At 43.8% G+C, this 17174-nt stretch overlaps 1 protein-coding gene across 1 annotated transcript; it reads left to right on the plus strand.

Moving 5' to 3' along the window:
- Window positions 1-6224: 6224 nt before the first annotated feature.
- On the plus strand, window positions 6225-14441 carry PIGP (phosphatidylinositol glycan anchor biosynthesis class P; the record flags this gene model as incomplete). The annotated part of the gene is made up of 4 exons (XM_080695566.1): window positions 6225-6352; window positions 8894-8966; window positions 11880-11998; window positions 14311-14441. Exons 1-4 carry the CDS (start codon window positions 6271-6273, stop codon window positions 14439-14441), a joined length of 405 nt encoding a protein of 134 aa, XP_080551692.1. The 5' UTR covers window positions 6225-6270.
- Window positions 14442-17174: the final 2733 nt, after the last annotated feature.

Here is a 17174-nt window from a genome sequence, read left to right on the forward strand (position 1 = left end):
TGTTTCAAAAATATAAAATAGGTCTGGGAGTGTAGCCCGGAGGAAGGAGGGCTTCCAGGAACCCCAGTACCACCAAAAAAATAAAAAAAAAATAAGTAAATAAATAAAATAAAATAGGTCTGGGAGTGTAGCCCGGAGGTAGAAGGGCTCCATTCCCAGTACTACAAAAAAAAAAAAAAAAAAAAAAAGGATAAGTGAAAAGAGGAAATTAGGCACAGTTGAAGAGAAAATTGATGAACTAGAAGATGAGCTCAATGAAATGAACTAGCTCTGTAAGCTCTGGTAAGGAGAAAAGACAGGAAATGAAAAATATGAGTAAGGAAAAGTGATCTGGAAACACTTTAACATATATCCAGTTAAAGAAGGGGAGAACAGATAAATTTAGAGTTGAGAATTTAGACTTCAAGAAAGGTTAACAGAATAAAGCATATGTATCCAAAAGAGGATTAATAAAAAGTAATTTCCATCTCACTTAAAGTGAAAAGACAGTAACACCAAAGACAGAAAATCCAATGCAGTTAAAAGAAAAAAAAGAATACTTTCTTTAAAAAAAAAGCATCCCCATGACTCTCAAAGGAATCTAAGTAAAGATTTAGAAATATTAAGAGTTTATCAAGTAGATGGCTAAAGATTAACAAAAGAAAATCACTAAATTTCTATTAACTTTTGTCAGAAAACAGAATCTTAAAAAGAGTGCTATTTATAATACCAACCACAATTGGAATCCAACATTTACTTATTTACTTTGCAGTACTGGGGATGGAATCCAGGGGCATTCTACCTCTTAGCTACAAGCCCAGCCCTATATTTTACTCTTTATTTGGAAACAGGGTTTCACTGAGTTGCAAAGCATCTCACTAAGTAGCTGAAGCTGTCTGAGAACTGAGATCCTCCTCTCAGCCTCCCAAATCCTGGGATTACAAGCATGCTCCACAATGCCAAGTAGACTCCAACATTTTTAAAAGTGGAAGAGCCCTACAGAAAAAATTTAAAAAATATTTTAAATATCTTTTAAAAGATATTATTTTAAAAATAGATATATTTTAATAAATATATATAAAAAAGATATATTTTAAATGATATTAAAATATTTTAAATATCATTTAAAAGATATTTAAAATATAAATAAATGAAAATACATATCATATTCTTACAGGAAGGCTCAAAATCTTAAAAGATTTCAATTCTCCCCAAAATGTATTCAATCAATTCCAATTATGTCCCAGAAGTTTTTTCATGTCAAGTAACAAGCTGATTCTCAAAGAACAAAGATCTAAGAACAGGTGAGACTCAAGTTCTCCCCAGATTCCAAGATTTCCAGTAAAACTACAATATTAATAATTAAGATAATGTGGGTATCAACACAGAAATAGATGACACAGAAGAGATAAGTGATACAGAAAGGCAAGCCAGAAACAGATCAACACATATAGAAAAACTAAGCATATAAAAGAGAAGGCACATTAGATCAGATCACTGATGAACAAAGGCCAATGGGGCATAGCCACGTGGCAGGATAAATGAACATGGACCCCTAACTCACACCACACACAAAATTAAATTCCAGATGGATATGAATTTAAATGCGAAAGGCATCACGTTAAAGCTTCTAAAAAGAAAAGGGGGAGGACATTTTTATAAGCCCAGAATGAGGAAGGTTTCCAGTTAGGTTACATTAAAATTAAGAACTTCTCTTCAAAATATAAAACAAAGAGTGAAAAGACAAGCCACAAACTGGAAGAAGATATTTACTATATATAATCAATAAAAGATCAACATTACCCATTTATTGAGTTTACAAGACAACTCAAGAAGAAAAGTGGATAAAAAGATATGACCAGGTATTTCATAAAAGGGAAATACAGATGGTTCATTAGTATATGAAGGGATACTCAATCTCATTAATAATCAGAGAAATCCAACTTAAAACCACAATGATGCATCATTTCCTACCCATTTCACTGGCAAATATTAAGAAGTCTAACAAGTGTTGATGGAGAGAGTGCAGATCAACTCTAACGCTCAAACACGCTGATCAAAATATGGAAGTTGACAAAACTGTTGGCCAAAGTATGAGCTGGTACAAGCATTTCAAAACAACCTGGAATCACTGTGTGGAGTTGAACATTCACATCCTTAACCCAGCAATTCCACTTCTAGCAAACAGCTTACAATGGTGGTATTCTAACCTTTTTCCCCCCTTCAGAAACCACCAAAAATACTTTTGGAAATTACATGCCTTTCACATGTTACAATGACATCTTAAAACTTTCAACATTAGGTTTAAACAATTGCAAATGAGGAACTTCTGAAGTATCATAGTGACATTTTCAAGTAAAACTGATCATTCTTTTAAATGCACAATTATTATGAGAACACAAGTGACAATAACTATATAAGCTGATAATTAAACAGAAAAAGTGAAATTTTATTAAGAAATGCATCTCTTGAAGAAATGGACAGAGAAGGTACCTGGATTAAGGTAGGCTTTCCTCAACACTATACAATGTATTTAAATTTATCCCTTTGTTTTCCAGAGTTTTCTAGTTCTTCCCAGTAGCTGTGTGCTTTGCCTAAGTGCTACTGTGAAAGGGAAGGTCCAGCAAGAGGACCTACCATAAGCCTCCAGCATTACCCGTTTTAGGAGAAGAGCACATAGATAATTTAATAACCTAAAAATCCATTCATTAACATCACATGTATCCATGTACTCCTTAGGAAAAAAAATCTTTGTATTTCCATAGGGGTCATACACCCCAGAATAAAAATTAAGAGAAAGTCTTGCAACTCTGTCCCATAAAATATGTACAAAAATCTTCAGTGACAAACCTAGGAAAAAACCAAACACCCACCAATAGGAGAACGCATACACTGTGTTATATTCACCCATGGAATATTCCACAGTAGTAAAAAAAATTATATATATATATATATTCAACATTAGTGATGCTTAGAAATGAAACACTGAAATAAGCATGTTCCAGGACACTAGACCCATTATAATTCTTTCTTTTTTTTTTTAACTCAGAAACATAAAAACCATACAATACATTGTTGAAGAATATATACAGATCTGAACGTATTATTTTTAAAATTACACACAGTTCAGGATCACCTCTGGAAGTGAACACATTCAATATTAGTTGTTTTGATTCTTGAATTGACTGGTCAATTAACAAGTGTTCATTTTGTTATTTTGCTTATTAACATCTTGCATATGTGTTATACATTTTGAATATATCAATTACATTATTTATTAATAAAGAGGAAAATATTTTTAAAAACATTCATCATATAAAATATGCTTTTAATTAACTCACCGCACTTACCCCTAGAGAGGTACATATAATATCATGGAAATCTTATCTTTACATCAACCGGAGCAACATTAGGTACATAATAAATGTTTATTGGAATTAATTTATGAGAACCCAATGCATTAAAGGCTAAGCCAATTAGCTGTGAGAAATGAACCCACAGACTGACACAGACTAAAGCAAAAGCCAAGATGGCTGTAAGCAAATTCAGCAGCAAGCTAAAGTCATCAAGAAGCTGGAGAATAAAGAGAAGGCAAAAAATGTAGTATAGTAACACAAAATGTTAGCGAGGTGTGAGGAAACAGGTGTTCTCACTCAATACCATTAAGAGTGAAAACTGGCACAACCACTTTGAGAGCTTCTGCTGAACCCCTGGTTAAGCTGAAGATGCACATACTCTACTACCCAGCAAATCAACTACTTGGTGTACTTCCTAGAGAAACTTTCCAATTTGTGGACAGAAGGCAGACACAAAGGTATTTATTGCAGAACTGTTTTTAAGAATCAAAACCTGGAAACAGCTCCAAAGTCCATCAATAGGGGAACATATAAGTTCTGGTATATTCATACAATGTATCGCTATATATGCTACGAATTAAAATGAGTTAACCAAAGAAAATACAATTGTTCAATTTATTCATATATAAATCTCAAAATGTGATGCTGAGTGAAAAAAGCAAGTTGCAAAAGACATATAGTTTAATACATTAAAGTTCAATAACCAGCAATACTATGTTTATAGATTCACCATGACCAAAGTATAAAATATGCAAAGGAATGATTTACACATACCTGAACACAGTGGCTATCTCTAGGTAAAGAGGAGCTGAGAGGTCCTCCAGAATCTTTAACTTACTTTTTAAAAAAAAGATTTGAAGTAAATTTGGCAAAACAATTATCTGAAAATCTAAATCATGGATTGGTGAGATACCCGTGTTACATATTAAAAATATTCCAGAAATTAAAGGGAAAAGAAAGGAACATTAGGCAAGAGTAAGGAAATTGAAATAGAGAAACGGACACCAAAACACAGCCCTTGAGCGCAAAGCGCACACCCTCAAGCAATCATAGTAGCAGTTAGGTCCCTGATGAGTTTAAGGTTTCCCCCCAATGTATCCTGTAATAAATCTCATTTTCCTTAGAATATAAATTTCTAGCAATAAAAAAAAATGTACTAATTGGAGTCATAACTACAAGGAAACTGCTCCCAAGGGAAGATCGAGTAAAACCTCTAGGATTTCTCTCTTGTTTCCCTCACCAGGATTTTGGGCAGAATCAACGTATTTATGTAAACGCCATAAAACAGTCTATGAACCATTAACCATCCTCAAGATCGCTACTGCGCATCTGCTAGTTGGCATGGAAAAAGATTTTGGAAGGCGTTTGCAACTGAGGGCTTTCTGAAAACCACACGCCTCCGAGTAGCAGCCCACCTCCACCTACGCCCCTGCTCGATTTCTGGCCCTGGGTCCCTCGGTTCGGTCCCCAGGATGGCTCAACAGGCCACACTGACGTCACCGACACTGCGGCGCAGGTGGCCGGCCGCCCCGCCCTCCCCTCTCCGGGGGGCGTCGGAGGGGGGAGGACGCTCAGCGGAGGAGCAGGGAGGGAGGAGCCCGGGCTACTGGACCCCTCCCCGGGCCGCTCCCGGGGGAGGGGGAGGCCCTTTCTACCAAAAACAGGTGTCCAGAACGCACCCACACAAGCAGGGGGCGTGCGCGCGCGCGCGAACGAGCGCTCGAAACGAAGCCCCGCGCCCGCGCGCGCCCGGCCCTGCGCAGCACGGCCTCGGGAGCGCGCGCGCACGGGGGCCACGCACCGCGGAGGGGCAGCGACACCCCGGGGGCAGCGACACCCCGGGGGCAGCGACACCCCGGGGGCAGCGACACCCCGGGGGCAGCGACACCGCGGGCCGCCCGGGGACCTCGGCGCGTGCACGCGCGCCCAGGCCGCGCACACCGCTCGCCCGCAGGGCTGCCACCGCGCCCGGACCCGGGTCGCCGCGCGTGGGCGGCCGGGGGCGCGCACACAAAAGGCCCCCCCGCGCCACGCAGGCTCCGCGGGGCTCCGCAGGGGACACACCCCCCGGGCGGACAGGGCGACCACACCCCCAGCGCTCCCCACGCAGACACCGCGGCCCCCCGCCGGGGCGCGGGCCGACGCGCACACACCCACACTCACCACACACCCACGGAGGGGGTGTGCAGGGCCCCGCTCCCCGGGCATCTCGGCTGCAGCGGGACAAGCTGGCACTCGGGAGCCCGGCCGCGCGCGGGCTGTGCACTCACCCGGGCCCGCAGCCGCGAGCTCGGACGCGGGCTGCCGCCGCCGCCTCCGCCTCCACGTCAGCGGGCAGCGGGCGGCGGGGGGCGTGTCACGTGGGCGGCGCGCATGCGCACTCGCGCCGCCCCGCCCCGCGGAGCGCTCCCGTCGGCCCCCGCGCCCCGGGGCTCCGCCGCGGCGAGGGTCGCGCTGCGCCTGCGCCCGGGCGGGGGGCGCCTCGGCCCGTGCCTCGAATTCGCCTCTCTCTCCTCCACTGCGGCTGTCGGAAGGCGCTTGCGCAGAGGACTCGCGCGGAGGTGGCTGAGCGAGCGGGAGGGGCCCGCGGGGGCGTGCGAAGGGCCTGGGGTCCAGGGTCGCCCCCACCCCCCGTGTGCGGGACAGCAGCCCCCCGGAGGGCCGGAGTCGGGGCGGGAGCCTGGCCGGGCCCCGCGGCCTCGAGGGTCCTGCGCCGCCCCCGCCCACCCCCAGAGCTGCAGAGCGCGCGCCCGCGGAGCTGGTGGGCGCGCGTGCACGCGGCGCGGCCCGGGGTGGCGCAGGATGACAGTTCTGCTCTGCAGTGGCCGTGCCCGTAGCAAAGCGATGAGGTTATCCCAGACCAATGGTGAAGGGGAGTGAATCCTGACGACGACTGTGTTCCTTCTCCACAGACTGGCTAAAGCCACCGGAAAAGATGGTGGAAAATTCACCGTCGCCATTGCCAGAAAGAGCGATTTATGGCTTTGTTCTTTTCTTAAGCTCACAATTTGGCTTCAGTAAGTATTTTTCCCGGTCGATGGCCAGGGTTTTTTTCTGGTGTCCAAGGACCAGAAAGTGATGCATTAGTTCTTAGGGTGTGCACACATGCGCTGCTGAGTCTTTCTGTGGAACGTCTCTTTTTAACAAAACCTGAAGAGAACCCATGTTTTCTCAGCGTAATCGCAATGCCAGCACTGGCCTAAGAGATTTAATCTCGGCAGATATTTATCTGGCACCAGGCACGATGGCAAAATGAGTAAAACTAGGCCCCTGCCATGGTCATGGTCATGGTCTTGTGGAGGGAACAGCCCACCGACAGCTAACTCTCAGTTGTGATCAGTGTCATGGGATCACAGTGGGGACTTTAAAACCACGCTGGGAACTCAGAGTTGGCCTCCTCCAGGGGACCATCTCCTTGGCACGTATATTAGAGACGAACAAATAGAAGGGGGGAAAAGATGTTGGAAAGGCACGAGAGGGGTCTGGTAGTGAGGAGTTTGGGATGGCTACAGGTCAGCATGCCCGAAGTGGAGAATCAAGAGATGTGCCTTCTACATCTCGGATCGCATTTAATCCTTATATTGTTCAATTTCTAGATAAGGGAACTGGCACTCACTGAGTCATATGCCGGGAAGTCACATAGCAGGCCCCAAGTCTCTCCCCGAAAGGATTTGGGAATTTTGAGGCAATTACAAATGCTCCCAGTTCAATTTTCTGGAACTTGATAGAAACCAGGAAAGTGGGAGGAGTTATACTTCTAAACCCTAACTGAAAAATGTCAACCTAGTGGACTCTGGGGTAAAGAAGTTAAAACCGAGTTCAGATTCTCACTCCCATTTACTTAACTTCCAGCCTACAGTTTTCTCATCTGTAAGAGCGCTGATAATGATGCTTATTAGGTGCTTAATATGTATAAAACAGTTCAAGAGGTAGGTACTCTTATTTCTGTCTCATTTTAAAAATGAGAATACTTGGGAGTTTAAGTAACTTGCTCAAGGTCTCTAAGCTAGTAAATGATAGTGCTATTGTAAATGATAGTGGGATTGAACCCAGACACGCAGACAATTTCACTCTGCTGCCTTAATAATGTTGAATTAGCAGGACTAATTTATGTAAGACACTTAATGCAGCCGGGCGTGGTGGTGCACACTTGCAATCCCTGCGCTTGGGAGGCGGAAACAGGAGGATCGCGCAGGTTCAAAGCCAGCCTCTCTGGCTTAAGAGACACTGTTTCCAAATAAAAAATATATAAAAAAGGGTCTGGGAGTGTAGCCTGGAAGTAGAAGGGTTCCATCACCAGTACCACTTAAACAAAAAAAAAAAGACCTCAGTGCAAAGGAGCAGTACTTAATATTAGCTGCTGTGGCTATAAATTTCTATTCGAAGAGTATTTCAAGGATTATAAATGAAACAAGTAAATAGAAGCAATGATTTTAAGGCTTAAATCCCATGATACCCACAACCAGAAATTAATTGAAAATGTATTGAAGTGCTTTCCCTGTGCCAGGCTGTATAGGCTAAGGAGGAGCAAAAGAGCCACAAGTTTTCTACTTTCCTAATTTTTCATTTCAGTGGGAGGAAATAGCCAGTGGGCAAATTAAATAAGTAAAATGTGTACAATGTCAGGTGATAACACACGATGGCAAGAAATCGAGCAGTGGCACAGAGGATCCAGAGTGGAAGTCCTTCTCATGTGTCCTGTGTCCCATCTTCTATTACCCATTCATTAGCCTTTATCACAATGTAGTAAAAAGATCAAGATCCTCGTTTCCCATTAGATTTTAAGCTCCTGGAGGGCAGAAGCATCTCTTCAGGGTTCACTATCACATCTTTAATTCCTGACATGCAGATTTCTATAATACATATATCTCCAAAAAAGAAAAATCCATCATTGTGGATGTAGACAGTTTGAAATTCGTCTCTGCCACTTTTCTTGGACAGATGATATAACCTTTCTAAATTCCATTTCCTCATGTGTACAAATAGCACGCATTCCTCAGTACTGTTTTGAGGATTCAACACAATAACGCGTGTGGAATTTTGCACTGAGAGACTAGTTACCGTTACTACACAAGGTAACTGTTAAGGGTCCCATAAAGACGTGGTATCAGGAGAAGAGGATTGTACTCTGGGAGATGAGCAGAACCTCAGCATGTAGCAGACCAGAAGTAGAGTAGATAAATTTCCCTTTAGGCAACTAAAGGGCTATAGCTACTTTAGCTCTGTGGAGATGAAGTATTGAATACTTAGTATACATAAAGCAAATTGTTAGGTACTTTAAGAAGTATGACATTTGCTAAGGCATGATTTATGTCCTTGAATTGCTCAGGATATACTGTGAGTTAAGACACTGGAAATGGCTTATACAGCAATTATAAGTTTTATAAGAATGGTATAAATAGGGAGCAGAAAACCTGAAAGGAGGGAAAATGATTTCTGAGGGGGCCAGGGATAGGTCAGGGGAACTTTGCTATTGTGTCTAAACCTTATTAGTTTGGACACATAACTTAAACTGATTTATCTCTCTGGTATTTTTGTGTGTTTCCCTTTTTCTACAGTACTTTATCTCGTGTGGGCGTTTATTCCTGAATCTTGGCTAAACTCCCTTGGCTTAACCTATTGGCCTCAAAAGTAAGTTCAATATTTCCTAAATAAGAGTAAGACTGATAATGTTTAGAAAGATCATATTCTTTGTTACAGCTAAATCTTAAACAATTATTATTTTGAAGTTCATGAGTGATCATATAGAAATTGAAACCTTTTTAAAAATTACTATACCTCTAAAGATGGTAGGATAACGAAGCGCATGGTGGCACACACTTGTAATCCCAGCACTTGGGAGGCTGAGATGGGAGGATCACAGGTTCAAGGCCAGACTCAGCAACTTAGGGAGACCATGTTTCAAAATAGTAAGTACAAAGGGCTGGGAGTGTAGCTTGGATGCAAAATGCCCCTGCATCCAGTCTCCAGAACCCCAAAAATGAAAGTGGTAGGATGATCTCCATTTCTTCCCAAAATCTGGCTAAAATGACTCTGTAGGAAAAATATCTTTTTAAAGGTATAAACTCACTGAAATAACACATTAGCAGGTAAGAGGTGTCATCAAAACTTTGAGAAGTAGATTGAGATAAGGGAATTTCTACTTTTTCCATACTATTGAGATAGCAAAACCATCAAGAATATTTATACCTGAGCATTAGGGCCACATCCTCCCGCTGTTAGCCCTCTTAGCTGGGAAGCCATCCAGTGTGTTCCCTTGAGAAGACAGTTTTACCCTGTGGGAAGACAGAGAGTCTTTAGCCTGGGGGCTGCTGTCTCTGAGTGTGGGCACGAGGCACCTCGTTGCAAACACATGCATGGAGAGCCCCACTCCAGCCCCCAGTCCCTGCCCCAGTAGGCTCCCAGGTCCATGCCACCTCTCCTCCCAGGACAAGATGGAAGTACCTTTACAAAGCTGACCAGCACGAAAGAAAGGAGAAAGGGCCAGGTGTGACAGCGCACACTTGTAATCCCAGCTCTTGAGAGGCTGAGACAGGAGGATTGCACAGGTTCAAAGCCAGCCTCAGCTACTTAGGCTCTCAGCAACTTAGTGAGACCCTGTTTACAAATAAAGTATAAACAAGGTCTGGGAGTATACCCCAGAGGTAGAAAAGCCCCTGGGTTTCACTCCCAGTACCACAATTTAAAAAAAAAAAAAAAAAAAGAAGAGAAAGGAGAAAGGAGAAAGCATCTCTGCTTTCTGACATTTTGGGGACTGCAATAAAGGAGCCAGATGTTATGTGTGTGGCGCTGGGATTGAACCCAGGGCATTCTACCTCTGAGCTACACACCCAGCCCTATTTTATATTTTATTTGGAAGCAGGGTCTCACTAAGTTACAGAGCCTGGCTTCAACCTGTGATCCTCCTGTCTCAGCCTCCCAAGAACTCGGATTCCAGGTGTGCACCACCATCCCTCGACAGTCCATGGTTTTAGAGGGAGATTGGCCATTCCTACCCAGTACAGCCTGTATACTCCAAAGTCAGCTTCTTAGCACTTTAGTTTAAAATATGAATGGACTGACATAAGTTACCAAACATTGAAGGAAAACCTCTAAATGAAACACAAAAGAAAAAAGGGAACTTGAAGGAAATTGAGATGATGCCAGGTACAAAAGAAAAATTTTACTTGTTTTTTGGGGTTTTTTTGCGGGTCTGGGGATGGAACCCAGGGGCATTTGACCTCCGAGCTACACCTCCAGCCTTATTTTTTATTCTTTATTTTGAAACAGAGTCTCACTGACTTGCAAAGGGCATCACTAAGTAGCTGAGGCTGTCCTCGAACCGCGATCGTCCGGTCTCAGTCTCCCGAATGCTGGGATTACACGCGTGCGCCACCACACCCGGCTAAGAAAAAAGTTTTAAATAACATAAAGTCCTCAGAGATGAGAAAAAATAATAACATGAAATGAACAGCCTGCTGCACAAAGGGAATTTTTAAGATTTGTAATATCTGAAAATTGTAAACATGACAGCCAGAACTAAAATTCTAATTGAAAGATTGAAAGATAAACCAAAGGTTAATCTATAGAAGATAGAACTAAAGGCAGAGAAGTGGAAAATACTTTAGTGAAAAGTACATAACAGTGTGAAAAATCTTACTATACAAAGTTTCAGAAAGGGAAAACAATAGAGGAAATATTAAAGCAATACTGCACCAAATAAAATATTGCAAAACAGAGCACTCTGTATTTAATTGTATTGAGAGGTGTATCAGAATTTGAGGCTGGGCTACTAAAAGATGCATGGAAAACCAGGAGCATGCACAAAAAGATATAATTATCCATTCCAGAAAAAAATTGTTACATAAGAAAGCATTTGATAATAATACACTAAGGTTCCCAGTTGCAAACATTGAGTATATAGTCACAGTAGGTTTATTTTATTTTATTTTATTTTATTTTTTGGTCATAATGGGGTGGAACCCAGAGGCTTTTTACCTCCAGGCTATACTCCCAGACCATTTTTTATATTTTTTTATTTGGAAACAGGGTCTCACTAAGTTGCTGAGAGCCTCCCTAAGTCGCTGAGGCTGGCTTCGAACCTGTGCGATCCTCCTGTCCCAGCCTCCCACGCGCGGGGATGACAAGCGTGCGCCACCACGCCCGGCTGTCACAGTAGTTTTATAAACTGCGGATACAACCAAAAATCATGACATAAGATAGAGGAGGTAGGAAGAGGAGGGCTCCCCACTTCTATATTAGGATCTCTAGAGAAATGTCTAAAATGGAAAAAGTCAATAAGTAATCTTATGAGCATGTCATGTAGATGAGAAAGAATAGCTCCGAGGTTGAAAGGCATCCTATTTAGGGATTGTGATTCCAGGGTCAGGATGGGTGGAGCAGGAGACTGCAGCTTTTCATCATAACCCTGGTAGAACTATTTGTCTATTTTGTACAGATATTATTTTAACACAAATTTTCAACTTAAAAGTATGTTTTGTGATGGACGCTTGAGATGGTTGCTTTTACGATGTCTGTTATGTACACTGATACTCTCTTCTGCAGATACTGGGCGGTTGCACTGCCTGTCTACCTCCTGATTACTATAGTTATCGGTTATGTTCTCTTATTTGGAGTTAACATGATGAGTACCGCGCCACTCAACTCCATTCATACGATCACAGGTAAAGTTATATAAGAGAGAAGTGCTGGGGCAGTGGAGAAGTGGGGTATTAGCACTTTTACCAGGAAAGCAATCAAGAATAGGTGCAAGACACCAATTGGGACAATAAAGAGTCTAGTTAGAGTAAAGATAAAGCTGTACAAAAAGGGAACACTGGTGTGGAGGAAACAGGTTTTGATGAATATGCATTAGTTACACTTAGGGAGGAAACCAGTTCTGATCAATTGTAGCACTTGTTAACAGGTGTGTGTTCCCATAAAGTGCACACGCATATAAAGTATATTCCTAGCCAGGCATTCGCATTCCGGAGGCTGAGACCAGAGGATCGCGGTTCACAGACAGCCTCAGCTACTTAGTGAGTCCCTCTGCAACTCAGTGAGACCCTGTTTCAAAATAAAGAATAAAAAATAGGGCTGGGGTGTAGCTCGGAGGTAGAATGCCCCTGGGTTCCATCCCCAGTACCACAAATAAAATATCCCAAACAGTCACTGTTGATCAAGGATGGCAAATATATACCTGCAGCCTTGCTCACGAGGGATTTGGGGGTGGGGGTGTGTCCTCCTCAGGATCAGTTAAGAGAGAGATGAGCCACAACAATTTTTGTGTTTTTATTTGATACTTTTTTTTTTTTAGTAGTTTTAAGTCTAAAGTAGTTAGATTGATTCCTGAGCATTCTTAGATACTATAGTGGAAGTAAAGTGTTTCTTTTTCTTCCTTTTTTTTTTTTTTTTTGCAGTACTGGGGTTGGAACTCGAGCATCTACCTCCGAGCGACACCCCTAGCCCTATTTTTTATTATTTATTTTGAAACGGTCTCATTGAGTTGCAGAGGGCCTCACTACGTAGTAGCTGAGGCTGTCCGCGAACCGCGATCCTCCTATCTCAGCCTCCCGAATGCTGGGATGACAAGCAGGCGCCACCACGCCCGGCTGTAAAGTGTTTCTTAAGTCTCCTGGAGTGATCCTTTAACACTTCAAAACCTTTATTCATAACTCAGGCGTGATAGCACACGCTTGTCATCCCAGCATTTGGGAGGCTAACAGGAGGATCACAGTCGTGGACAGCCTCAGCTACTTAGGCCCTTTGCAACTGAGTGAGACCCTGTTTCAAAATAAAGAATGAAAAATAGGGCTGGGGTTGTCACTCGGAGGTAGAAATTCCCTGGGTTCCATCCCCAGTACCAAAAAAAAAAAAAGACTATTCATGATGCTATGCAGTGTGTCTTGAAAAGAGTATTTTTAATTTTTTTCTTGAAAACATACTGTATTTTCTGCATTCTTGATTAGAATTACAACAGACAATTTGTGCAGAGAAGAAAAAATTGTTAATTTTTTATGAATATTTGTACCAAATGATATAATACATTTTGCGGTGTGGATTTAAATATGTCTTTAATGCCAAGCGTGGTGGCACACACTTGTAATCCCAGCATTCGGGAGGCTGAGACAGGAGGATCCTGGTTCACAGACAGCCTCAGCTACTACTTAGGCCCTCTGCAACTCAGTGAGACCCGGTTTCAAAATAAAGAATAAATCAGACAAATGAATCTGTTATGTGAGATTATCATTGTTAATTTTGGATAAATTGCTACAATATTAAATAGAAAGAACAAAAGAATGAAAGAAAGAAAGGAAGGAAGGAAGGAAAAATAGGGCTGGGGGTATAGCTCAGAGGTAGAATGCCCCTGGGTTCCATCCCCAGTACTGCAAAATAAATAAATAAATAAATAAATAAATAAATAAATAAATAAATAAATAAATAAATAAATATGTTTTTAAGGCCTGGATAGTATCCTATCCCTATGAGAAATGTGAAATAAAATTTTAATCATCATTGTGCAGTTGGATAGAATATCTTTTTCTAAGTTAGAGATGAGTACTTTGTTGATTGTATTTTTATTTTATTGGCATATTTCTTCTAAAGAGAGGATTCGAGTAATTATTATTATTGGGTTTTTTTGTTTTGTTTTGTTTTTTGGTGGTACTGGGGGTGGAACCCAGAGGCTTTCTACCTCCGGGCTACACTCCCAGACCTATTTTATATTTTTTATTTGGAAACAGGGTTTCACTGAGTTGCTGAGAGCCTCACTCAGTAGGTAAGGCTGGCTTCGAACCCGTGCGATCCTCTATCTCAGCCTCCCAAGTACTGGGATTACAAGCGTGCGTCACCACGCCTGGCTCGAGTAATTACTTAATTGTGTTAAGTGTATTTGTTATTATCCAGACATCAGCCTGTGAACTATGTGATAGGTCTTCATCAGCCACCATGACTGTGGAAGAAATCGCTTGTGTAAACAGGACTTTTTTTTTTTTAGATAACTATGCTACCAATCAGCAGCACAAGAAACACCAAGAAGAGGCCATCCCAGCGTTACAAGATATCCCTATCAGTGAGGTGAACCAGATGTTCTTTCTTGCAGCCAAAGAACTTTACACCAAAAACTGAGTTGTGTGTAGATACGCTCACACCAAGCATATATTTATTAGTCTTTGACAGATTAATTTTGACCGAATTATATTGACTGTCTCCTTTACTAATGCCCAATATTGAGGTATAAAAATATGGAAGTTAATCTCCTCTTAAATTAAGATCAATTACTATGATGTTTTCAAATATTAGTTTTTAGTGAACAGAATAAATAAAATACTACATTAAATTATAGCAGACTTTTATTTTTCGGTACTGGGGGTGGAACCCAGGGGCATTATACCTCTGAGCAACACCCCCAGCCCTTTTTTTTGTTGTTGTTTTGTTTTGGATACCTCATTTTTTATTTTATTTCATTTTTTTAATTAATTTATTTTTTAAATTGGTGCATTGTAGTCATATATCAATCACATTGGAGTACAAGACTTGAGAGGATATACAAGCACACATCATCCAATCAGCCCTCATCCAGCCTCCATCCCATTCCCTCCCCCTCCCTCGATCCCATGCTTCTTTGGTGATTAACTTTGATGCATTTATTTATGTACCTCCTGTGTTTTAAAGAGGCTCCGTCTTCCACTATTCCATACCCTCTGATTGGTCACATTAGTTGCTTCACTATAAGGCCCTTTCTATAGGTCAACCTCTTCCTGTTGCCCCTTTCCTCCTAGTTTTGCTGATTAGGGGAAGCATCTGATTATATTTTCTGTGATATTTCTCTGTGCATGCTGCATTGCTAGTACCGATCCCACTCTTGACAGCCCCAGTAGTGGCCTGGCTACTCGGTGGACTGATCCAGACCTCGCTGGCTCAAGCAGCAGCCTTGCCTCATGGGAGGCCCCAGTACTGGTCTCGCTGGCCCCACACCGGTCTAACCCCTCAGCTGGCTTCGATCCCAACCTCGGAGGCCGCAGTAGTGGCCTTGCCTCACGGCAGGCTCAGATGCTGGCCATTGGCCCCCGCACCAGCCTAACCCCTTGGCAGGATTCCAATCCCGGCCTCAGAGGCCCCAGCACCGGCCTTGCCTCATGTCAGGCTCCGATGCCGGCCTCACTGGCCCCAGCACCGGCCTAACCCCTCAGCAGGCTCTTATCCTGGCCTCGGAAGCCCCAGTACCGGCCTTGCCTCATGGCAGGCTCCGATGCCGGTCTCGCTAGCCCCAGCAAAGGCCTAACCCCTCAGCAGGCTCCGATCCCGGTGTCGGAGGCCCCAGCACCAGCCTTGCCTCACAGCAGGATCCGATGCCGGCCTCACTGGCCCCAGCACCAGCCTAACCCCTCGGCAGGCTCCAATCCTAGCCTCGGAGGCCCCAGTACCGGCCTTGCCTCACGGCAGGCTCCAATGCCAGCCTCGCTGGCCCCAGCACCGGCTTAACCCCTCAGCAGGCTCCGATCCCAGCCTCGGAGGCCCCAGCACTGGCCTTAACTCACGGCAGGCACTGATGCCGGCCTCGCTGCCCCAGCACAGGCCTAAACCCTCGGCAGGCTCTTATCCTGGCCTCAGAGGCCCCAGTACCGGCCTTGCCTCACGGCAGGCTCCGATGCCGGCCTTGCTGGCCCCAGCACCGGCCTAAGCCCTCGACAGGCTCTTATCCTGGCCTCAGAGGCCTCAGTACTGGCCTTGCCTCACGGCAGGTTCCAATGCCTGGCCCCAGCACCAGCCTAACCACTCGGCAGGCTCTTATCCTGGCCTTCGAGGCCCCAGTACCGGCCTTACCTCACGGCAGGTTCCGATGCCTGCCTCGCTGGCCCTAGCACCGGCCTAACCCCTCGGCAGGCTCCGATCCCCGTGTCGGAGGCCTCAGCACCGGCCTTGCCTCACGGCAGGCTCCGATGCCAGCCTCGCTGGCCCCAGCACCGGCCTAACCCCTCGGCAGGCTCTTAATCCTGGCCTCAGAGGCCCCAGTACCGCCAGCCCTATTTTTTATTCTTTATTTTGAAACAGAGTCTCACTGAGTTGCAAAGGGCCTCACGAAGTAGTTGAGGCTATTTGCAAACCACGATCCTCCTGTCTCGGCCTCCCAAATGCTGGGATTACAAGTGTGCGCCACCACACCTGGCTTTATAGCAGACATTTTAGAATTTTTTTTAATGTTTGTGTGTGTGGGGGGTGTGTATTACTAGAAATTGAACTCAAAGGCACTTTACCTCTCAGCTATATCTCTAGCCCTATTTTACTTTTTATTTTATTTATTATTTATTTATTTATTTATTTATTTATTTTTGGTGGTACTGTGGTTTCTGGAAACCCTTCTGCCTCCAGGCTACACTCCCAGATACCTATTTTTTATATTTCTACTTGGAAACAGGGTCTCTTAAGCCAGCGAGGCTGGCTTCGAACCTGCGTGATCCTCCTGTCTCCGCCTCCCAAGCGCGGGGATTATAAGCGTGCGCCACCATGCCCGGTGTTTTACTTTTTATTTTGAAACAGGGTATCATGCGTTGCTGAGGCTGTCCTCAAACCTGTAATCCTCCAGTCTCAGCCTCCCAAGTACATGGATTACAGGTGTGCACAACTACACCAGGCTTATAGCGACTTTTTAAAAAGCATGTGTCACTAAATGTGGCGATGCACACCTGTAATTCCGTAGTTGGGAAGCTGAGACATTAGGATCACAGCAACTTAGTGAGGCCATCCCCACATTAGCGAAACCCTATTTCAAAATAAAAATTAAATAGAGCTAGGGGTGTAGCTCAGAGGTAGAAACCTTCTGGGTTCAATCTTCAGTACCTCAGAAATATAATTAATTAG

Source organism: Muscardinus avellanarius, assembly GCF_963383645.1.
Source record: "Muscardinus avellanarius genome assembly, chromosome: 5".
In the NCBI taxonomy this organism is placed as follows: Eukaryota; Metazoa; Chordata; class Mammalia; order Rodentia; family Gliridae; genus Muscardinus; species Muscardinus avellanarius.